This window comes from Ambystoma mexicanum, chromosome 10 (assembly GCF_040938575.1).
Source record: "Ambystoma mexicanum isolate Mex_15411 chromosome 10, UKY_AmexF1_1, whole genome shotgun sequence".
NCBI classification, from domain to species: Eukaryota; Metazoa; Chordata; class Amphibia; order Caudata; family Ambystomatidae; genus Ambystoma; species Ambystoma mexicanum.
Window position 1 is genome coordinate 1,269,694,580 of NC_090932.1, and position 23,943 is coordinate 1,269,718,522.

The following is a 23,943-nucleotide window of genomic DNA, read 5'->3' on the forward strand; positions in this document are numbered from 1 at the left end:
TATACGTGGCTTGTTACAAAACACCAAATAAATAAATCTGTATGAAACCTGCAGTCTGCGGTTCAGATCCAATAGGGCAGTTTCAGCACTGCGATACATAATGTGAATAAAACCACCTACTCGTACAGCACCTAGAAGCAAGAGTAATGTTTCACAAAGCAGTATATGAAATGTGATGTTATTAATAGATACATTCAGGAGCCGAGAATCAGATGCCAGTCAAGGACCAATATAGACTCTTCTGCACACAAAATCATATTATCGTCACCAAGGTTGGATCATCGTTCATAGGGGCTGTCTCACTTTGTCTTTATTTTTCAGCACTTGCCCTTGGGCACACAATCAGGCACAACCCACCACCAGGCACCATACGTAGATTAGAGATCCCCCTTTAGAACTCCTGGCTGCCACCATCCCAATATGGCCTTTGGCTAGCTCCCTTCAGCTTCAGCCCGGACTTCCATGAAAGGTTAATTGCTATTTAATTTCTGACTTTGTGGAACTTACCCCCCTTCTTTCAATTCCTATTTAATGTCAGCGAACACTCACTGTTCAGTTGGACCCTCTAAGAGTTTAGTTAATGCCACCAAATGTATTTACTGTTACTGCAAGCCTTCATAATGGTAAATCCACAATATAACAAGTATTTGTTATTCCCTATTTTGGGGACCCATAGGATTCTATTGGGGATATATTGGAATTATTGCTGGTGGTGGTTACTCCTAAACAAAAGAGGTGATGGGGGAAGGTTTGGAATTAATCCTAACCTCTGGCATAGCTCTAGGCAACCCTCCCAGGCCATCGTTCTTCAGCCTTCCAAGCCATTACAGAACGGGTTAAGAACCTATCCAAATAAAGATTTATCACATCCCAAAAGGTGCAGTCCAGCCTGAACTGCTTGGTCACATTCCTTCTGCATGAGACCACAAGCAACCCCAAACATTTTTCTGCCTCATTAGGTGTTATCAGTGAGGTGTAGCTTGGGTCTGAAGGCCCAGCAGACACGAGATGCATGCCTGGGCACACCTGTCCCATGCTGACTAAGCAAAACAAAGCAGTTGATGGCTGGAAGGTTTGCAATTAATACTAACCTCAGGTATAGCTCTGGGCAACCATCCAGACCATCGTTCAGCAGCCTCCCAACCATTATAGAAAGGGAAAAGACCATCTGCACATCAGGCTTGACAACACCCCGAAAGGAGCAGTCCAGGATTTATTTATTTATTGTGTAAGGCGCTTATACAGCAAGCAATTGTGTTTCAAAGCACCCACAGGGCAGGGGAGGGAAAATGGGACAAAGGCAATAGAATACAATGATGAACAGGATAGAGGTGGTCCTCCTAGGCCTTGTGAGCATTTGGATCGTGCAAGTGCAGAGAGAGAAGGGACAGGGCAAGGGGCGGTAAGTGCTAGGAAATTCCCCAGAGGGGGAAGTACTAGGGAGTAAGTTGCCAAGAAACCGGTAAGTGCTTGGTAGAGGTCACAGAGTAAAGAGTGGTCGTCTGCTGATACAATAAGTGCAGTCCTGTGAGGGAACACAGGACAGTGGGTGCCCAAGGGCAAGTGCTGGGACGGGGAGGGGCTGAAGGCGATTGGGAGGAAGGCCAGGACCCAGAAGGACACATAAGAGCCAAGGCCACCATTCTCAGCGACTGAGGGGTTTAGCACAGGAAGGGGAGAGGGAAGGAGGAGCTGAAGGCGAAAGTCTTGAGGCGCTTCCGGAATTTGAGGAGATCCGCCTCAAGACGGAGAGAGATGGGGAGGCTGTTCCAGAGTAGAGAGTCAGCCGAGGAAAGAGATCGGCCTCCAGCTCGCTGCTTTGAGAAGCACTTGACACACAGAGAGTTGGAGCCGGAGGAACGTAAACACCTGAAGGGAGAGTATTTGGTGAGAGAAAGCTGTAAATAGCATGTTCCCTGGACACAGACAGCCTTATGGATGATGCAGAGGGATTTTAATTTGATCCTTGCAGCAACTTTGAGCCTGTTGAGAGATTTTAGGGCTGGAGAGATACTGTCGCTGGGCTTGAGGCCAAGGAAAAGTCTTGCAACCCTATTTTGGATAGGCTGGAGGGGGTGTAGAGAGGAAGAGGATAGATTAAGGAAGAGGCTGTTGCAGTAGTCCAGCATAGAGAGTAACAGGGCTCCAGAGACATTGAGCTTCTGGGGAAAGGTGAGGAAAGAATGGATGCTCCCGAGGAGGTGGAGTTGGAAGTGAGCCTTCTTGGTAAGGTCCATGATGTGAGGGAGGAAAGAAAGAGAGGGGTCGAAGATGACTCCAAGGTTTCTAGCTTCAGATGAATGAGGGTGGGAGAGCCCATAGAGGGCGGCCAGAGAGAAAGGAGGAAAGTGGGAGGAGGAATTCTGATAGGAAGGATCTCAGTCTTGCTGGCATTGTGGCAAAGATCATTCAAGGCACACTAGTACTGGATAGCAGAAAGGGAGTCAGGGATGTTAGAAGAAGTAAGAAGAGGGTGAGGGGGAAGTTTAAAGAAGAGTTTGGTGTCAACTGCATAACACTGGAAGTAGGGGGAGAAAGTGGAAATAAGGTGCGCAAGTAGAGCGAGATAGACATTAAAGAGCCAGGGTGAAAGGTTGGAGCCTTGGGGGATGCCACAGGTAGAGATAGAGGGTGGAGAGGAGAAAGAGACCAAGCTAACATGGGAGGGACGGTCAGTGAGGAAGTAGGTAAGCCAGCACAGTGCCCGCTCTGAGATACCAATGGTATCATGGAGCCATTTTATGATGGAGTGGTTGACCATACGAAATGCAGAGGAGAGATCGAGTAGAATGAGAACGTCAGGAGAGTCCAGAGATGTGAGCAGTGGATGAACTGGTTGGTCACATCCCTTTTGCACATACACAATCCAGCCGTCATTCCTTTCTATTGCAGGAGGAACAATCTTCATTCAAGTGCTGGAGGTATTTCCTCATGTGTGCCAAACCCATAATTATTCAGAATGGGAAAACAGGCAGTAATTCTGTTGCTGCCTATTTTTCTAAGTAACTCCATACTCGTAATGAGCATGTGCTTCCTGTGCCAGATGTGAGGTGGTTGGGTTGAGGAAAAGGCAGGAAGAGTTAAGCTAATGGGATCAGAGCAGTAGATGGGAGCCCATAGGCAATTGCAAGAACCTGCTCTGGGCAAGCTCACACACAACCCCATTCCCACTTTGGTAAATTGGCATGACAATACTGTATGTTGATTGCAGCTAAGAGTAGTGAGGCACTCTGGACAACCTGAAAGGATTGAAAAAGGGTAAGATTATTCCTCTGAGCGCATACAGGAAGTTGCAGCACATTTTCTACTCTGAAATCATGCACCTTGCATACTCAATCTAAACTGCTCCTACCCCAGCTTGAAGTATCTGGTGGCCTATTCTTGCAGGTGGCTCTAGAAATATCTGTCTCTTCCAATTTTTCTGCTGGTCACACTGAATGGATGTAATAAACCCTAAAAATGACCATAATAACTTATAATCACCAGAGCTATAGTTTCTGTTTCCAACAAATGCCCAGCACAACGCTGAAACCTTCCCCTGCCTATTGCTGTGCTTCTCAGGTACTCTGCATACCTTAGTGTCCTGCCGCTATGCATAATATGCAAAACATGATTGAGGGGATGCGGTCCAACAAACTGGAAATCCCAGCGCACAACCCCTCGACCTACCGCCTCAAGCCCGCCAGCATTGTGGCAAGATTCAGTGCCACTGAGGCCCTGCTCCCTACTCTGACTTGTTCAATTCTTAGCGGCCTCACCCCAACGCCGACGACTGGCACTCCTCCAGTTCACAGGGTTGTGTAGACACAGACGGAGAATGCCCCTGTCATGTCTCTTGACTTCTCCCCATGCATAATTAACGTCCCAATTGGTGCCCGTTCTTCACCTAGTGGCTCTACTACCAACGATCGACCCTCCTCCGTTTCACGGGGATGAGGTGACATGAAATGATAATGCCACCTCTACGCCCCGTGAACTTCCTTCCCCATGCAGTAATAATGCCACCCCCCCCCCACTGAAGGCCACCGACAATCATGTTTTAGGTAGATACCATCTCAATGGGAATATTATCAACTCTTGCCAAGGCTCTTAAAGCTCCTCTTTCCACTGCTTCTGTGCCTAACGCCAACATACTTGTCGCTTCTCCCCTTGTAATACCCATCTTCTCTCCCTACTCACCCGAGGTCGTCACTATGCTTTTCCCTACTCAACATGCACTCTCTCCTACAGCACAGGGTGGACATTGAAGATCTCCTGACAGCCACCTCTCCTGATCCCTTTGCTGTTACAGAGACATAGCTGAACTAATCTACCCCCTCGGATGACACGTTGGCTATCCCCCCAGACTATCTAGTTTACTGTGCCGACCGTCTAGCACAGAGAGGTGGAGGGGTGGCCCTTGTGATCAACAAGCAATTTAACTGAAACCTGATCTCCCACGTGACCCTGGATGGCCGTGAAAGCCTCCTGGCAAAAATGAAAATCAATGACAATATAACTTTGCACAGACTGGCCAGATATGCCACAATTGGACGAACCATTCCTTGGCCTCTTGAATGTTGTCACCAAACTCAAAACTCCCCTGATTGTCCTGGGTGACCTCAATCTTTTGGCCAATGACCCACAAGACATGCAAGCTGCATCCCTCCTTGTCGCCCTGACTCCATAGGGTTTACACAATGGGTCAAAGGGCCCACCCACAATGGGGGACATATGCTAGATTGGATTGTGACACACTGTCTCTTACAAACATCACTGCCATTCGCTGCTCCTGATCGGACCACTGCATAGTTAATTCCATTGTTCATCTGCCAGCTCCCTCGGTGAGACTAGATACTCTACCTAGAAACCTTGAGAAAACTAGAAATTTGGAAAACATAACACCTATGAAATTCTCCATTGAGCACATGGCCAGGTTAGCCTCCTTCGACTTCTTCAGCAACTCCACTGCCTTGAAACTCACCTAACAGCCTCCTTGGACCATACCATCGAGGCTCTTGCCCCTGTAACGAGCAGGATGATAAAACCAGAAATCTGTAGGAACTCTTGGTTTAATGATATCATCCTACAATTGCGACACATAAAGAGGGCAGCTAAAAAGGAATGGCTGAAACACCCTTCCCCCCCAAATCCTCCTTCTTTATAAGCAATCTGTCAAAAAATTAAAGACAAACCATTATCGAGGAAAAATCTGCCAGCTTCAACAATAGGATAGCACATGCCAAATCCCGTTCCAAGGAGCTCTTCACAATTCTGAGGGAATTCGAAGGTAAATCCTCTAGGAAGCCAACTCCCAGCAGAGACTCAGCGTGGTGACAAGAAATTCATGATGAATTTCCCCCCAAAATTATAAGACATCCACAGACCATTCTCACCCAACAAGGGAGTCTCTTAAATACAGAGAAACCTCCCCTCACTCCCTCAATCCCCACCATCCTCCATGACAAGATGGTGTGCATCTCAGGAGGATAGCTCAGGGGCAACTTGCTCGCCTTGGATGCAAGACGACATGGAGCAACACAGATTCGATTCCCGGGTCCACGCTTAGAATCCTCTGGGTATTAAGCACGTTATAAATATCATATCATCGAATTCGAATTCAAACAGTGCTCCGAATCCGAAATGCAGAAGATTATATCAGACATGAAACCTACCCTCTGTCTTGGTGACAGCTGCCCCTCCAGTATTCTTAAGTGTTGTCTCGATGTACTGGTTCCATCGGCTGGTGAATCTCTATTCAGCGAAGGCAGTGTCCCGCTCTCGTTAAATGAAGCATGGATCACACCCTTACTGAAAAGTGTAACCTTGACCCATCGATAGCTAAAAACTATCATCCCATACTAAATGTGCACTTCATGGTCAAGATCATGGACCGTGTGGCATACATCCAGCTCCAGGAATTTATTGAAAGTAACAACATCCTTGGATCACGGCAATCGGGTTTTAGAGCAGGGCACGAGACGGAGACAGCCATGCTTGATCTCACGTCCAATCTCGCCAGCATTCTGGACAGAGGTCAACCAGCCCTACTCATGCTTCTGGATCTCTCTGTGGTCTTTGATCTGGTCGACCACTCCCCGTTGGCGGCCAGATTATGGGACCAGGCTGCCTGCTCCAGCCTGGCAGTGCAGAGGATCTCCTCCTTCCTGGGGCCTTGGAATGCCAGAGTTGCTAATGACGACACCAGCTCTGCCCCAGACCTGTGGCATCCCTCAGGACTCATGTATCGCCCCCTCCCTATTCAATCTTTACATCATTTACTTCCCCAAGCTCTTGGACAACCTGGCTGTGATATATACCAACTATGCAGATGACACCCAGGTCGTCCTCGGGCGATTGCACACAGGAAGGACTGTCTTGCCATCAACACCATCTACGGGGCCATCCAGGCTTGGATGGCATTCAACCTGCTCGCCCTTAATAAGGACAAGATGGAGATTCTGATTGTTGCATCAGGGCCAAGACTAAGAAGAATTTCCTTTGAATATGAGTTTCACCATTGCTGGCAGGGAAATCATAGTGGCCAAGAGCATGAAGACACTGGGCGTCCTGTTGGATGTGGAGCTCACGATGAGACCCCAGGTTGCACAGATCCAGCCCTCCTGTGTGTACATCATAAAAATACTTAACCACATCTGCCCTTTCGTCTCCATCAGCAGTAGGTCTTTACTGGCCTCGGCCCTAGTGAACTCTCGTTTGGACTATTGCAATAGCAAGCTACCTGGCACATCCCAAGCCAATATCAAAGCACTCAAAGTTACTCAAAACAGCGTTCTGCGTGCGATCCACTGTTTGTCTCGATGAGACCACATAACCAATGCCAGGAAGGACCTTCATTGGCTCCCCATAAATCATCAGATAACACACAAGTTTCTTACCCTGGCCTATAAATGCTGGAACAGCTAGGCTCCCAAACATCTCCCTTACTGCCTCAAGGCAAACCCACAAATCTGTAATTTACAGTCTGAAGACCAGTTAAGCTGATTCAGCCCAGGTTCAAGATGGTTAGATTTGGCAGCTCCAGCTTCGACGTCCAGGCACCCATAGAGTGGAACAGTCTCCCTCTGGGACTGAGAACAGCAAACTCCCTCACAGCATTCAAAAGACTGACCAAGACACATTTGTTCAACCTGAAACCAGACTTACTTCTCACTCAGTCTCCCTGCACCCCTGATCCTGACACTACATTTTTTGTCTTGTCTATGTTTTCTGTGCACCCGGAGGCCCATGGGCATGTGACACATTATAAGAATTAAAATAAATAAAAACACCCTCACACCCAGAAGGAAATCATGTCCAAATTTGTAGACATTTAGACATTTTACTGTAGGGTGAGTATTGTGACAAATTAAAACCAAGCCCACTGTTCATTATGTTCTCTAAATAGCTGAATGCTTAAATCATTTTAACAGACATATGTGTTAAATATTAAAATATATGCACATTTTTGTTTACGTTCCGAATATTTTCTTTGATTTTATGCAAAGCAGCTTTGAACTATTGTGCCATTTACCTCCATATCCTTTCCCAAAGGATATTTATTTACAGAATGTGGGATATTTACCACCTTTTTAATTGTTTATATATTGAGTGTAAGACTATTTTATTTATAAACAATGAATTATTTACAAACTGAGTCAGTATGCAGACTGGATGCAAAGAAGACCACGCAAGATCATGCTAAGTGACCCAAAATGCATGTTTGCAGTGTCTCCTGATTTGCATCATTCTTCTTATTAGTAATGTTACTATTATTATTAGGGTTTTTATTGATTTTGGACCTAGCTTTCGGAAGCAATGTAGCACTTTAGACGTCATAAGTATAGAGTGAAGGGAGCAGATCGCAAGATATCAATACAAGGGAGCAGAGCTCTAACAATGGGCGAAGAGGGAGGGCAGGCATTAAGGAATCAACAAGTAACAAGGGAATGAAACAGGGGGAAGCAGATCGTCCAGACTCAGGTTAGGTGGAGAGATGAGGGTGTGTGGACCTAGGTGCCAGTGAGAAGTCATTCCTCAAAGAGAAGGTTCTTGAGCTCCGTCCCGAAATGTAAAAGCGAGTGGGTCGATCTGATGTTGACAGGGAGGAGATTCCAGTGTCCATGGGCATAGACAAAAAAGACCTGTCTTCTGGGTTCTGATTTCTTGTATGAGTGATTTTTGTGTGTTTGTGCGGGTGATGTGTGGGTGGGTGTGCGCAATGTGTCCATGTGCATTGCGGCAGAGGGGTACATCATGGAAGTTATTGATAGTTATTGATAGTCACAATATTTACTGTAATGTTTGTGCAACATCATCTGTGACGAATCAACTTCTGGGGTACCAGTGGTCCAGAGGTGAATATCGTTTTCTAAATTATCAATCAGCCTCACACCTCTAAAACACCAGAATGGATCCGAACGGATTGGACTAACAAGCAAATTATAAACCTCCTTGTCCAATTTTGGTAACGTGGACAGAATGGCAGTCTTATCTCTGAAAGGTTGTGGATTGTTGTTTAGTTGATAAAAGGGACTGTCCAGTAAAGGTTGTTCAAAAAATATCTACTTTCTTTATATCACAGCAGACAGTTCTAGTAACACTTCGAAATACAGCCTACCCTATGGAGGAATGCAGAACACAGACAGTTTCAATAAAGAAAAGGGATGCACTCTGGATACTGACAGGAGGGTAGTCAGTATGGTTAATAACCACAACATAACAGGCGTATTTGTAGTTCACCCCCTAACGGGCATCTTGGTGCTAATAATGGATGTTTATTGTTACCCAACTTAATGGTACTCATTTTATCGACCTCAGAAGGATGAAGGGCTGAGTGGACCTACTGGAATTGAAACCTGTGACCATGAGGTCAAACACAGGCCCCTGTAATGGATGCACTAGTCCACTGAGCAACAGACCCGGCTTCAGTTTAACATTTCTTGGCTCTTGCACAAAGGGAGCAATGGATCTTACTATGTCTCTAGGGGCCTTCTGGGAAGAACCGAGGGGACACAAACACAATTTACCTTGTGCTGTAGATTTTCTTGGTGCTCTACAGGGTCAAGTCGGCTTCAGGGTGCTTTGCAGGCTTCTGTGACAGAGTTTCAGACGGGAGTCGACTGCGGGTAAGAGGCGGCAAGATGATTCGGTGAACAAAGCTGGATAAACGGATGCAGGCTGGCCTACACGGCAGCTCGGGGTCAGGAATCGTCTCAGTGATCAGTGGTTCTGAAGCACTGCTCGAGACGTCTCAGTTGTCTTTAAGCAACAGTGGCTTGTCAATGGTCAGCATTGCCGTTGGATGCGGATCGAGGAACTCGACTTGCTCGTAAAATGTCCTTTAAGGCAGACATTGATAGATGCTCGTTGGGGAACTTCTCCCAGTTTCTTCAATGGGCTTGTGTCATCCTTTCAGGCAGACGACCCACAGCTGTGGAGTGTGTTGCAGGCAGCTGCCTTGTTCTTGGTTTCTAGGTTCAGAGACCTTCTGGCACTTCCTAAGCAGGAAGCTTGCTGCATAGCCTAGCAGGGCACTGTGTGTGCTGGTTGGGTACCAGTTCTGGAGCTGCTGGAGGGTCCTCTGAGTTCTTTTCGCCCACTGTTCACTGGGAGCAGTTTAGGGGAGGGATCTTGCTTCCCTCTTTGGAGATCCTGGCCTTCCCTCACTGGCTGAAGATGGCGTTTGTACAAATGTGGCGAAATTTCGCCTATACCGAATACGGCGCCTTTGCGCCATACTAAAATCCCAACCCCATTACTCTGACTAATAGGAGCAAGGGTTGTGGGAGTGTCCCCCACTCCCGTTAGTCAGAGTAATGGGGGCTAGGGATTGTGGGGGTGTGCCCCGCTTCCATTAGATGGCAGCGGGGACAATAAAGAGAAAAGTATAAAATAAAATAAGGAAAAGGACTCTGCAGCGCCAGTTCAGACCCACGTTAGTGGGACAGAACTGACGCCGCAGGGATACAGTTGAGACGACGACACACTTATGTGTGTGCTGCCAAAAAGGTAAGTGGGTAGGGTGGGAGGCGGGCATCTGGGGCACAGTGATGTATGTGATCAATGCTCCACACCATAGTGGAAGTCGGCTTTTTGAAAGTCGACATTATGGGCGGCACAGTGATCACATAGATCCCCAAAGATATAAGTCAGACTGTACCTTGAGCCTGGGTCCAAGGATGAGTTCTTCTTTCTGCTCCATCCCTCTTTTACAGCTAAGTGGGCCACAGGGATTTGTGTAGGCGAAACCTACCTTAATGAACCAATCCTGGGTCCCTACCAACAATCTCCTGTATGTGTGAGGTCAAAACCAGAGTGCTTTGCAACAGGCAAGGTAAAGGGATGAAAACAGGAGCAAGGTATGCCCCAGAACTAAAATGACAGAAGCCTTCTCTCAACAGAAAGCTCTTGCCACACTCCCTTGTGACACTACGTCTCACCCATCTTCCGGGCTGTTGTGCTCAGAGTCTTTCTAGTTAATTGTCCTCTCTATGTGGTCTCTGTTAAAGTGGCAGGTCTCCCTTGAAGCTGAAGCGAGACCAGACTCCTGCAAACCATATTCTCGTACCTTATGAATGGGGTTCCCCTAGTGGGGTGGCTTACCATAAACAGCAGTCCCAGACATGACAGCTCACTGTCATTGATACTGAGGGCGGGAGCTGGCTTCAGGTTGACACAGTTACATATGAAAGGTTGTTGGGTTTCCTGTCACCCTGGTTAACCTCTGCAGCCAGGTCTCATGTGGGCCTGTTTGAAGTGTGCTCTATTAGTATGTTAATTGCTGCCATCAGGTGCATTGCATGGTCTAACAAAAGAGCAGGGTGGATCCATGGAGCCTTTGTTAGTTAATCAAAGTTCGTCAGTTCCTCCCCCTTCATGGAGATGGTGCACTCCTGGCAGTCACATTCCAGCTAAATATGACAGTGCGGACTATGCGTGCAGGCTGTGTCCACCCAGAGTACACAGGTCTATGTGTTTGTCATGGTGTGAGCATATATTGTGTGTGTATTTGCTCCACACATTTTCCTGAGGTTAGTCTACCATCATTCCATTTAATTAAACATTTAAAAAATCCCAGGCAAGTGCCGCCCACCATGCGGACGGTCGAATTGCTCACATCATCCAATGTGCTATATTGAGAACTTTGGAATAGATCGTGGCTGTAGCTTCAACAACATGATTTACAGTTAATATACTGGCCTAGATTGTGGCTGCAGCTTCATGATGGTGATTTACAGTGACCATATGAGCCTAGATTGTGTTCACAGATTCATAAACGTTATTTACAGTGACAACAGTGGTATAGATTTTGGGCACACAATCAAAGTGTTTACACTAGGAATGCTGGCATTTATTAGGGACTCAGTTTCATGGAGTGATTTCCACTGCCAATGTTGGGATATATCAGGGGGTCTGTATCTTTTGGCTCTCCAGATGTTTTGTGCTACAACTCCCATCATCCCTAACTAACATAGTCAATAGCCAGATATACAAACCTAGCTGTTATTTCCTCTTTTCCTCTACAACCCCAAATTGCTTCTCTTGTTCAGTCATGTCGTTTTTATCTGTTTTAACATTTGGAAAATGAAGCCTCGATTAACTTTTTCTTCCACCAAATCCTTACTTCATTCTTTCGTGTTGTCTAGTCTTAACTACTGCTGCTCCTTCTATGTTGGCTTGCATAATTTTGCTCTTTTCCCTTTGCGCTCTATACTCCACTCTTCTGTACGGATTCTGTTGTGCCTTGCCTGGTCTGCCAGCATTTCTTCCTATCTTGCAGGTCTCCATTGGCTCCCTGTTAAGCAACGCCTGGCGTTCCATTTTTGTGTTTATTTTTTAAATGTATTCATGCTTTCGCTCCTCCATACTTATGTTCTCTGGTTTCTTTATACGACCCCTCAGGAGACTTACGCTCTGCTTCCCAGTTCTGTTCTTTGGCCTCCTTGTGCTGCCTCCTGGTTCCTCTCCTTTCAACTGTTTGCACCCGCTCCCTGGAATTCTCTTCCTCCTTCAATTCACTCTACTTCTAATCTCTCCCACTTTAAACTGCGTCTAAAACGCCACCTTCTTCAATCTGTTTCTTAATTCTTGATGTAACATTGTTGCTGTTTTGGTTTGTAATCCTCATTTCCTTTGTTCTTACTGTAATCCCCTCTTTTGTTCAGTGCTTTGGATATGAGCGCTATATACATTTCTGTAAATAAATAAATACAAATAATCATTAGGCATTAGTGCTGGCCCAAGCAGGCCTGAGAGACAGGGCAGGGCGAGCCTTCAGAAGGGCTTACAGGGCTCCCCCTAATTTAGTGACATGCTACTGGGGATACAGTGGGACAGGGAGAAGTGCAGTGCCTATAGCTGGGGTGAGGAGTCCCCTTCTTTGCACTCATGATCCAAGGACACGTGAGAGAGAAGAATTCTGCTTTTCAGAGTCCATAGTCTTCCATCTGATAATGCAATGATCCTATAATTAGTAGGAGTTTTGGGCACAAGAAGCAGATGAATCGTGGACCCCCAGAGGGGCGTGCCTGGGGATGGCAGGGGGGCGGGGGGATAAAACAGCTGTCACAGATTTAAGGAGGCCACTTTCCTCTTCAACCATAGGTTGTGCCAGGGAGCTGCTCCTGCCGCTCAGGCCAGTGCGAGGACTTTTGCCTCGATCTCCAAATAGCCAAAGGTGCGCCGTGGTGGGCTTATCGCCCCAGTGATTTGTAGTGTAATGACATAGACATCTCTTCCAGGTGAGGACCGCATTAGAAGTGAGGATCAGGTTGGTGAAGACAACCACGTGTTTGATCTCAAGAGTTCTGAAGCTGTGATCCTTAGCAATCTTGTATTTTAGGGAAGAGATGTTCACTCGCCTGTCTCAGATGAACCAGCTGTGATGAGTTGGAAAGTGGAAGGTGGGGACACACAGTGGAATTACCCTCATGGGTAGATTGCTTGAAGAGTTGGGTTGAGCAGGTGCCCCGAGTGACTCTGAGTAGCCACCTGTATTCTAGTATACAATGTGCCTGTCTGCCTGGCAGTCTGACACACTTTCAGTCAATTTGCGCAAGAGTTTGAGGTTATGAATGTGGAAAGAGATGATGATATTTGGCTCTAGACCAATGCGATAGTTCAGGAATGTCTGCAAATCTTTCCAAATGATTGTATAGCCCCACCTCTGATTCCCGCTTTCCCTTTCTTTGCAGGACAGCAACCGTATGGAGGGACCTGAACCCGTTTTGGGGCGAGGAGTACACTCTGCACCTCCCCATGGGCTTCCACAACCTGGCCTTCTATGTAATGGATGAGGACACGATTGGGTAAGGTGACCTTGCGGGCTCTGCCCAACATGACCTCTCCTCACAGTCAAGAATCAGACATCCTTTGAAAGTTATTTGTATTTTTATTTGCTGTCTTTCATTTCTGAATTGAAAACGACACTGTTAATAAGTAGAACATTCGCCCTGTGTGTTTCAGTGTGTTTGCTGCGCTTTTCAATGTTTGCAGTGGGCTTGCATGCGAAATGTCTATGTATTTTGTATGCCCCTTCTAGTGACATTTAAAGGGCTTTGTAATGAAGCTGACGGCAATGTGACTGAGAGCAGCAGGTTTGCTGACTGTAAGCAGAAGGAGAGAACTGTGCGTCTTCCTGGTTGCTGATAAGGGCAATGAAAGCTCATCATGCAGAAAGAATGTAGTGTGTGAGCAATGCCGTAAGGCATTTTATTGCCCTTGCTCCAACACCTCTACTATGTGTGACATTTGCCTTGCCCGAATTCAGCAGTCTGCATTAAGTGCGTGAGTGAAACTTGGCAGGTGGATAAACACACTACATGCGTGACACTTGGCAGGTGGATACCAGCTACTTGAGTAAAGACTCGAGTAACATAGAAAGGATGAAAACACAGGGTTGGAATACACCCAGCTCCTGGTCCCCAACGGAGTGGGAGCTGGAACTAAAGAGGACCAAGGATGAGCCTCCAATAGAGAAAATGCAGGGGAAAGAGGGGAGTGTTGAGAGACAAGCATTAGAGTGAGCAATGAGGTTGGATATAGCAGGGGATAGATGGAGGGCGGCAAGAGATAGGCCTTAGTATGCATTCTAAAGTGGGAAATAGGAGACCAAAAGGGAAAACATAGCAAGCGACTGGTCTAAAGATGAGCTCTGTGTTCAGGGCGTGTAAGGGGGAGATGTAAGTGAGAGGGGGTAAAGAGAAATCTGAGGTCAGATAGTGCCAGGGAAATGCGGGAGATGGGCAGAGGAATGCCTCAGGGTGAGCGTTGAGGTTGGAGAGTGCAAGGGGAGAGGATGGTTGCAGAAAATATGCGTTATGGGAGCTCTGTACACGAAGAGTGCAAAGGGAAGCGGATGATGGCAGGGTGCACAGAAACATGCCTTTGAGGGAGCACTGGGAATGTAGAGTGTAAGGAGCAGAGGATGATGGCAGGGTGTACAGAAACATGCCTTATAAGGATCTCTGAAAATGGAGAGTGTAAGGAGCAGAGGATGGTGGCAGGGCGCACAGAAACATGCTTTTGAGGCAGCACTGAGAATGGAGAGTATAAGGAGCAGAGGATGATGGCAGGGTGCACAGAAACATGTCTTAGAGGGAGCTTTAAGAATGGAGGGTGTAAGGAGCAGAGGATGATGGCACGGCACACAGAAACATGCCTTTGATGGATCACTGAGAATGGAGAGTGTAAGGAGCAGAGCATGGTGGCAGGGCGCACAGACACATGCCTTTGAGGGAGCACTGAGAATGGAGAGTGTAAGGAGCAGAGGATGATGGCAGGATGTACAGGAACATGCCTTAGAGGGAGCTTTGAGAATGGAGAGTGTAAGGAGCAGAGGACGGTGCAGGGTGCACAGAAACGTGCCTTTGAGGGAGCTCTGAGAATGGAGATTGCAAGGAGCAGAGGGTGGTGCAGGGTGCACAGAAACATGCCTTTGAGGGAGTTCTGAGAATGGAGAGTATAAGGAGCAGAGGATGATGGCAGGGTGCACAGAAGCATGCCTTAGAGGGAGCACTGAGAATGTAGAGTGTAAGGAGCAGAGGATGATGGAAGGGCACACATAAACATGCCTTAGAGGGAGCTTTGAGAATGGAGTGTGAGGAGCAGAGGATGGTGGCCGGGTGCACAGAAACATGCCTTTGAGGGAGCACTGAGAATGAACAGTGTAAGGAGCAGGGGATGATGTCAGGGTGTACAGAAACATGCCTCAAGGGGAGCTCTGAGAATGGAGTGTGTAAGGAGCAGAAGATGATGGCAGGGTGTACCGAAACATGCCTTAGAGGGAGGTTTGAGAATGGAGAGTGTAAGGAGCAGAGGATGATGACAGGGCACACGGAAACATGCCTTAGAGGGAGCTCTGGGAATGGAGAGTGTAAGGAGCAGAGGATGGTGGCAGGGCACACAGAAACATGCCCTTGGGACAGCACTGAGAATGGAGAGTATAAGGAGCAGAGGATGATGGCAGGGTGCACAGAAACATGCCTTAGAGGGAGCTCTGAGAATGGAGGGTGTAAGGAGCAGAGGATGGTGGCAGGGTGCACAGAAACATGCCTTTGATGGAGCACTGAGAATGTAGAGTGTAAGGAGCAGTGGATGATGGCAGGGTGCACATAAACATGCCTTAGAGGGAGCTCTGAGATTGGAGAGTGTAAGGAGCAGAGGATGATGCAGGGTGCACAGGAACATGCCTTTGAGGGAGCTCTGAGAATGTGGAGTGCATGGAGCAGGGGATGGTGCAGGGTGCAAAGAAACATGCCTTTGAGGGAGCACTGAGAATGGAGAGTATAAGGAGCAGAGGATGATGGCAGGGTGCACAGAAACATGCCTTAGAGGGAGCTCTGAGAATGGAGGGTGTAAGGAGCAGAGGATGGTGGCAGGGTGCACAGAAACATGCCTTTGATGGAGCACTGAGAATGTAGAGTGTAAGGAGCAGAGGATGATGGCAGGATGTACAGGAACATGCCTTAGAGGGAGCTTTGAGAATGGAGAGTGTAAGGAGCAGAGGATGATGCAGGGTGCACAGGAACATGCCTTTGAGGGAGCTCTGAGAATGTGGAGTGCATGGAGCAGGGGATGGTGCAGGGTGCAAAGAAACATGCCTTTGAGGGAGCTCTGAGAATGGAGAGTGCATGGAGCAGGGGATGGTGCAGGGTGCACAGAAACATGCCTTTGAGGGAGCACTGAGAATGGAGAGTGTAAGGAGCAGAGGATGATGCAGGGTGCACAGGAACATGCCTTTGAGGGAGCTCTGAGAATGTGGAGTGCATGGAGCAGGGGATGGTGCAGGGTGCAAAGAAACATGCCTTTGAGGGAGCTCTGAGAATGGAGAGTGCATGGAGCAGGGGATGGTGCAGGGTGCACAGAAACATGCCTTTGAGGGAGCACTGAGAATGGAGAGTGTAAGGAGCAGAGGATGATGGCACAGGGTACAGAAGCATGTCTTATGGGTGGGGGCTCTGAGAATGGAGAGCGCAAGGAGCAGAGGATGATGCAGGGTGCACAGAAACATGCCTTAGGGTGAGCTTTGAGAAGGGGGAGTACAAAGGGGAGAGGATGGTTGCAGAACCCTTTCAAAGCGTCTCACGCCCCGGGTTGAGCCAGGGAGGTGCTCCTGCTGCAAAAGGCGAGGGCAAGATTAATCACTAGAGGCAACTTGATAACTCCAGAAGACTTATGTGTTAACTATCACCCAAAAGGTAGTATGTGTACAATGCTATATTCGAACGCTATTTTGATCATTCTTTTATTATTTTGTTTCTTTCTTTCCTTTTCAGAGTATCTTTTCTTTTTCTTTCACTTTTTTCTTTCATCCTTCTTTCATTCTGTTTCGTGTTCCTACGTTCTTTTCTTCTTTCAACTGATAAAGAACACACACTCTACCACTTTCAGCTTTCTTTCAGTTCTCACATGTGCAGGTATGTACAATAGTGGATAATCTGACATTTTGAACTGAAATATTTGCAAGTCTTGTTCAAAAGGCAGAAAGAGAAAGAAAAGGGAAAGACAAATGAAAGAAAAGAAAACAGAACAGGGGAAACCGTACGAACGAAAGAAAATAGAAGGCCAGAAGGATGAAAGAAAGAAAAACAAGGTATGGAGCAAAGAAAGAATGACATTAAGATAGTAAGGGGGAAAGAAAGGAAGGAAGAAAGGAAGGAAGGAAGAAAGAAAGAAAGAAAGAAAGAAAGAAAGAAAGAAAGAAAGAAAGAAAGAAAGAAAGAAAGAAAGAAAGAAAGAAAGAAAGAAAGAAAGAAAATGAATGCATCTCTTGAACAGTAGCCATTGCAGGAGGTCATAGAAGAAATTCAGGTTGCCTTGGACCCCCAAGTAATAATGGATTCACAATAGCTAAGAGGACAGGGAGGCAACGCTGATTCACAGGTGAGGGGTGCACATAGGCGCGGGAAGAGTTGCAAGCAGGCCATTCCTTGATGAACTGGCAGAGAGTGAGTGCAGTTCTGTCAGGTTGAAAGGAGTCCTCGTTCTGTGAACCTTCTGCTGAGTCGAATTTTCCCATGAATTACATCTTGGATATATTTGATTGTGCTTTCCACTGATGGGGATCATTAATTTAAAGTATACAATTGATAATATTACAGTGCAATCTATCAGCAATAATACACTATAGTTTCGAGTCTCATAAATAAATGTTCTTCAGTTTGAGTAATCACTGGCCAGCCGTGATATATTGCACTGTAATATTATCAATGGTATACTTAAATGAATGATCCCCATCAGTGAGAAGCACAATCGAATTTAACAGAACAAATACCTGTAGGTGAGCGCAAACAATTGGTCTAACTGAACCTCGTGTAAACTTATACTGGGTCAAGGGTAGGACCCAGCTTCACTGATTCTGCGGCACACCGCCACGTCCATCACCTATAGGCCGAGCGCACTCATGACGCAGTTTACCCGACAGTCCATTTTCACATCTTGCATATAGCTACCAAAAAGCCCTAAAGGGAGTAATTCTGGTCGCCCCTAAACGTTAAGTGGCTAGAATTATCATTAAAGAATATTGTGCATTGTGAGGCCAGCAACAAAAGAAAGAAACGGCAAGTCCACCCTTTGATACCAATCAAAATGGCAGATCTTTTTTGGACAAGGCTGGCAATGGACATCATGGGGGCATTGTATGTGCTAGACAGCAGGTCCATTGGTGTAATAGTTTTGATTGAGTATACAATGAAATGGCTAGAATCAGACAGCACGATGACCGTAACCTCTTCCAAAGTGATGGAATTCTTGTAAAATGGTTAGAATCAATGTGGCATGCTGAAACAATTAGTCACTGGGAATGGCTTGCAATTGTACTCTTCTGAAATGCAAGCATATTTGCAAGATGTGGCCATCACGCAATGGGTACGACGTCCTTCCATCAACAGTCTTTTTTTGATACATTTTTTAATGAAAAATGTTCAACTAAAAAACTCATCGTAAAATATAAGGGGGGGTGCATATAAGTGGTAGGGGATAGAGAAAAACACAATAGGGGATGGGAGTTTTGGGGGGAACCCCCCAAAATAAAAATAAACAATTTCGATTCGTTTTTCCATTGAACATTGCTAGTTAAAAAACTAATCTAAACAAAGAATGTTGATGAAATGACATGAAACCCATGTAATGTCAACTGCTCTATATCAGCCTAAATGTAAAGGCTTGGTGCAAAAGTTACATTCTTATGGAACTACATGGGCATCAATAATTGATCCTAGACATTACAGCACTAAATGAAAGCCCCTAAACCCCACAAAAAGCAGCAAGGAGCCAGTGAGACTGCTGCTACCGAAGATGGGCCTCATTACACGGTAGGCGGTGAGCCATGGCGCTATTAGCGCCATGGCTCATGCCGGTAAAATACCGGCACCGCCTTGGCGGAAAGGGGATTTACCGCCCCATCCCAAGGTTGGAGGGGCGGTAAATCCCCCTTCCGCCATTGCCCTTCCCCATTCCCATTTCAGCCCCATAGGGCTCAATGGGAATGGGGAAGGCGCTAATTACGGCACCGCAATTTAGCGGTGCCGTAATTAGCTCCGAGGTCCCTTAGCGGGTTGGTATTTAACGCCTGCAAAAAGCAGGCGTTAAAGTACCAACCCGCTAAGGGACCTCGTAGTAAGGCGGCAGGGATTTACCGGTACCGGTATTTTACCGGTACCGGTAAATCCCTACCGCCTACCGTGTAATGGGGCCCATAGACTGTACTTGAGACAATCTTCGTAATCAGTTAAATTAATGAATTAATCTTTTGTAATACTGGAGATCGTTTTCTAAGCAGGGCCAGCATTCGAGCATGTGCTCCATGTTGTCTTACTTTCAAGGCAAACGCATTGCCCCTGAGCTATCCTCCTGGCCCCAGATAGATGTTTGCAAGGGTGGCAGGCGTTTTCATTTCACCCCTGCCTGGGGCAAGGGATGTGATTGCTTGACCTAGGAATCTCTCGTAAGAGAGATCCACTGAAGACCTAAAGGAGCCCGGGTGCATGGCAGTGGTGATCGAGGTCACAGGTCATTCAGGCCTCTGGAACCCACTGAGCTATGATGACGTCCCATTCAGGCTGGGCCAACCTTCTGGAGGAGGAACACAGTAAAAGTACTTGCAAAGAAAGTAAGACAAAGAGAGAGGGAAAGAACAAAATAAATAACGAAGGAAAGAAATTTCAGAAAGTAAGATGGAAAAAGTGAAAGAGAAAGATTGAAGAAAATGAATGGGACGAAGGAAGTTAGGAATAAAGGTGATGAAAGAAAAGAACAAAAAACCGAATCATGCTACAATAAATGGAAGAAAGAAGTAATAACAGATGGAAAGAAGGTAAATATTAGAGTAAGATAGAATTATACATTGCAAATGGAGGCCCACTACTCCCCTCTGTATTGGCGCACTTGGAGGGTTGGAAGTTGCAAGAGGTGGACAGGGCAGTTGGCAGGATTGTTCACTGCCGACTTCCCTTTCTTAGGGTCCAGCAGGGCAGCTATTGTGTTCTTTCCCGTGAAAGGGATAACTCCACATAGGAAACGATTCAGGGGTGCTGTAGTAGTAGTCGCCAGCAACTATCCCCAAAAGCAAGGTAACTGCTATCAGAGTAGCTAGCCAAGGGCAGAAGAGTTGAACCTACGCTTAGCAACGTCTTTTGCATACCCACAACTCAGTATTTTAAACACAATGTTCACAAGCCATTCAATGATGATATTTTTTTCATTGTTTCTGGGTGATGCATGCAAATACTGCCAAAGCGGTAGCCAATGCAGCAAGAATCCGCAAGCAGTAGGACTACTACAAAAGCAGTAACCTCCAGCTTTTGTCAAAATTATTGCAGCTATAGCTAGGGAAGAGTTGGCATATGAGGAGAGGCACAATGCTTGTAGGTGTTGTTCAGTTATTACCCACCCATTAACTGCCCATGGTCATGCTAATCCCTATGGCCATTCCCAGCCTATTCTGCCCCTTCATGCCCAAAACACACCCTCCTGGGATCCCTTTGAGTTAACTTTGTTAAGCCTTAAAATCAAACTTTGCATTCGAAGTGCCTGCCAGGGTTTTATCAAAGCTGTCTTCTGAGAGCTAATGGTTTTATTGGTGTTGTAAATGCACTCCTGGTGTAATAAAAATGTGTTACCCAGTTCTGCCTTTAGCCTTGATTTCTAAGCAGTATTTGATTCCTTTAGGGAAGCCCTGTTAAAAACAATCATTGGTAAAGCAAACAATTTCAGCTTTTGTATAAGTATTAGATTGGTGTCATTTGCCAGGCACTGCTATTGTATGCCCAGGTACATGCACCATTTTCAAGCTGCTACCATTAATGGCCTGTTAGTACCATTACTGAAATGCCCGTCTTATACCTTTGCCATGTCTACACAAAAGTCAAAACTGTTGGCATTGCCAATGCTTGTTTCATTAGAGAGTTCCCCATCACAGAAACACAAGTCTCCTATATATTCAGAGCTCGAGTCCCAAGTAAAATAGTGGAGGTGACGCACGCATGCATTGGATAGTGACATCACAGGAAGTGAACATAGGAGAGATTTTACAGTGTCTTCATACAGACGTCATGTGGTCTTGCTGCTAAGTATTCAGGTTTTTCAAAACTATAAAAAACATAGGGGAAAATAAAATCATATTACAAATCAAGCACGTAATAGTACCTAGACATTTAAGTCTTCATCTTTTATAATTCACCTAATACAAGAGAACAGTCTTTAAGCACAGAACCGTGTTTGAGCCTGTGTTGCCCTGAACTGTTTTGCTTCCAAACAAACACGTAGGCACTGAGCTATCCTCCGGTGTGATGAATCAACTTCTGGGGCACCAGTGGTCCAGGGATGAATATCGGTTTATAAACCATTAATCAGCCCCACACCTCTAGTACACCAGTTGGGGTCCGATCAGTTTGGAAACACAAGCAAATTATAAACCTCCTTGTAAAATTGTGGTAACGTGGACGGATTGACAGGCTTATCTCTGCAAAGTCGTCGGTGGTTAGTTGCAACACAGTGAAAATACTGATGAGGGATGGGCAAATTCACCCTCTCATCCCCCTCTTTTACGGTAAACGATGCAAAAGAAGGCCAGAAGACATCGTGAACGCCCATACTATTTTGAACCAATTCCTAGTGCTCCAATAATTGATAAGTATGTCGAGAGGTACCCACTCAGCTAGCCCTATAGACCAGGTGTGGCACACATCTTCCCCAGAGTGGACGAGAAGCCTCAGGCTGCAACTAAAGAGACCTCAATTGACAGTATTGACTAAAGCGCTGAGAAGCCAAAGCCACTGACGTTGTTTGAGACACCACGATGTAGCAGCGTTAGACAGGAAGCACATGTGCCATCCGCACACCGGGACGTAAATACACACTCGAGTACATGAAGAACACAAGTGTACAGTTCTATAGTTAAAGGACAGATACATATACATACTGTCATTGCTTTTATTATTTTGTCATTAGCTTACCGGAGCAACGCTGAAACCGCAAGAAGCAAGAGATCCTGAGTACAGCTTGCAGATGCTTATGTGCAATTAACCTTATGGAACTGTAGGAGCACCTATGGGACCCGACAGAGCCAAGTGTGACTAACATATGGAGAATATAGAATAGCATGGACACTGTAGGAACCGCATAATGGTTAAGGACAGTGCTTAATTTGTAAAAAAAGAAGTGCCAGTGCCCAAAAAATATTGGCCCCGTAATGCTTTGCGCGGCACCGCCCTCAGCGTGGGCGCGCCGGCCGTGCCAGTTCAGTGCTAGACCTACCTAGATCGGCCCACCACCAGCCCATCACACTGCTGCTGCTCCATGTCACATGTTTGGCACTGCAGCAACTGCTGGCACAGACTAGTAGTAAATACGCAACTAAGACATGCTCCTCCTGTAACTGCGCCTCGATGTCCCCGGGCTGTGTGAGCGCTTTAAAAATTCAAATAAATAAAAAAGCATTCTGTTTCAGTCACTGTTGACCTGTATTTGTCTCTACCCCTTCTGCCCCATCTGGCAGTCTGTTAAAGTACACCAAGTATTGTTAATCGGTTACCTCCAGGAAGAGCACCCTCCCTCAGCCTGTTCTTCAGTCACCTCATCCAGGTGTTTTGTGTAGTCAATTTATTCACAAGCCCTTATCAGTCATCACATCTCATAAATGCATCCCCCTTCACCCTTCCTTCAAGCATGAGCATGGTGTTGTATAACTTGGAAAAAGTCATTTCTGCAAGACATTGTTGTGAAATCAACAGCCTGTGCTACTTCTGCTTTAGGGCCTCTTTCCACCTTAATACATATTAAAAAACTAAATATGTTTTGTCACCCAATATTCAGAAGCCAGAGGGTGGTGCATATTCGTATACCTCCTTGCCACTGACATGTTCTTGACATACTTCATTAAACTGCGGGGTGTAACAGACACCCACCTCCCTATCTGAGGATTCCTATCTGAGGATTGCATGTGCTCTCATTCGGAGTACATGTTCGGAGCGTATTGTACCCAGGTTAAGGGGCCACATCTGTTGTATAAACCACACATCAGGATAGAAAACATGCGCTGGAATTATGTAAAAAAATAACAGCAAAAGACGGTTGAGAATTATACACAAATACTCAACTAGTGCTTTTATTTATGACGACAGATTAGTGGGCACGTGCACCATGTTTATCCCCGTCTAGTTTCCATGTGTGTATCTTTATGCCTGAAATGGCATTTCAGAAGTTCGTCTTTGCATGGGCTTTTCTCACGAAGTGCAGCCGGTTCGGTTTCGGCCCAATACGTGCACCGTTCCGGGTCCCCTCGCTGAAGCTCGTTTATGAACTAATGAGGCCGATAACATTAAAAGGAAGAATGGAAACACCCAGGCAAACATTCAAATTTCATGTTTTGCTTAGATGAATGCTATCTAGGGTCGGACTGGGGCATACAATTGTCTCTAGTCGGGCTTGACACCAATGAAAAGGTGGCCAAAGTTGCAAACGACAATTCATTCCTTTTGTGACAGACACTAGTGGGACCACGCTGCCACCCATGCCCCGCCCGGTCCTGGGCTTTGTCCTGCCTTGCCTCAATCACTTAGGCTACCTTCCGTGGGGCCACCACCGCCACGGCCATGCTGAGCCTGATGATGACAAAAATAGGTGCGCAGCGGCCCCAAAGATTTTAAAAGAAAAATGTATATTTGGGCAGATGGGGCCCATCACTTTCGAAGTGATGGGCCACAGCCGGCACTCAAAATAAGTTATTTCTTTTAAAACCTACCTTCCGTGGAGTGGGGCCCCTGCCACCGGCCCCACGGAAGGTCAGGTTTTCAAAGAAAAAGGTAAAAAAACATACTTTTGGGCACAATCCACAGGCCCGGCCGCCCGCGGCAGAGTCATCCGACTCAGTCTGCGGCAGCCGGCAGCCCCTGGTCACAGAAATTGGCATGAGCCTAGCACTGACTGCAGTCAGCAGCACACTGCACACAGGTCACACAGACA

The 23,943-nt window shown here is 46.4% G+C and overlaps 1 protein-coding gene across 2 annotated transcripts in view; it reads left to right on the plus strand.

The window, feature by feature from the left end:
- The window catches only part of RASAL1 (RAS protein activator like 1), a 1,443,380-nt gene that overhangs the window by 436,051 nt on the left and 983,386 nt on the right, over positions 1-23,943 (plus strand). For both annotated transcript variants that reach the window (XM_069619245.1, XM_069619246.1), the window contains one exon: positions 13,176-13,289. In XM_069619245.1, the coding sequence (XP_069475346.1) occupies positions 13,176-13,289 (114 nt within the window). The remainder of the gene's footprint in view (positions 1-13,175; positions 13,290-23,943) is intronic.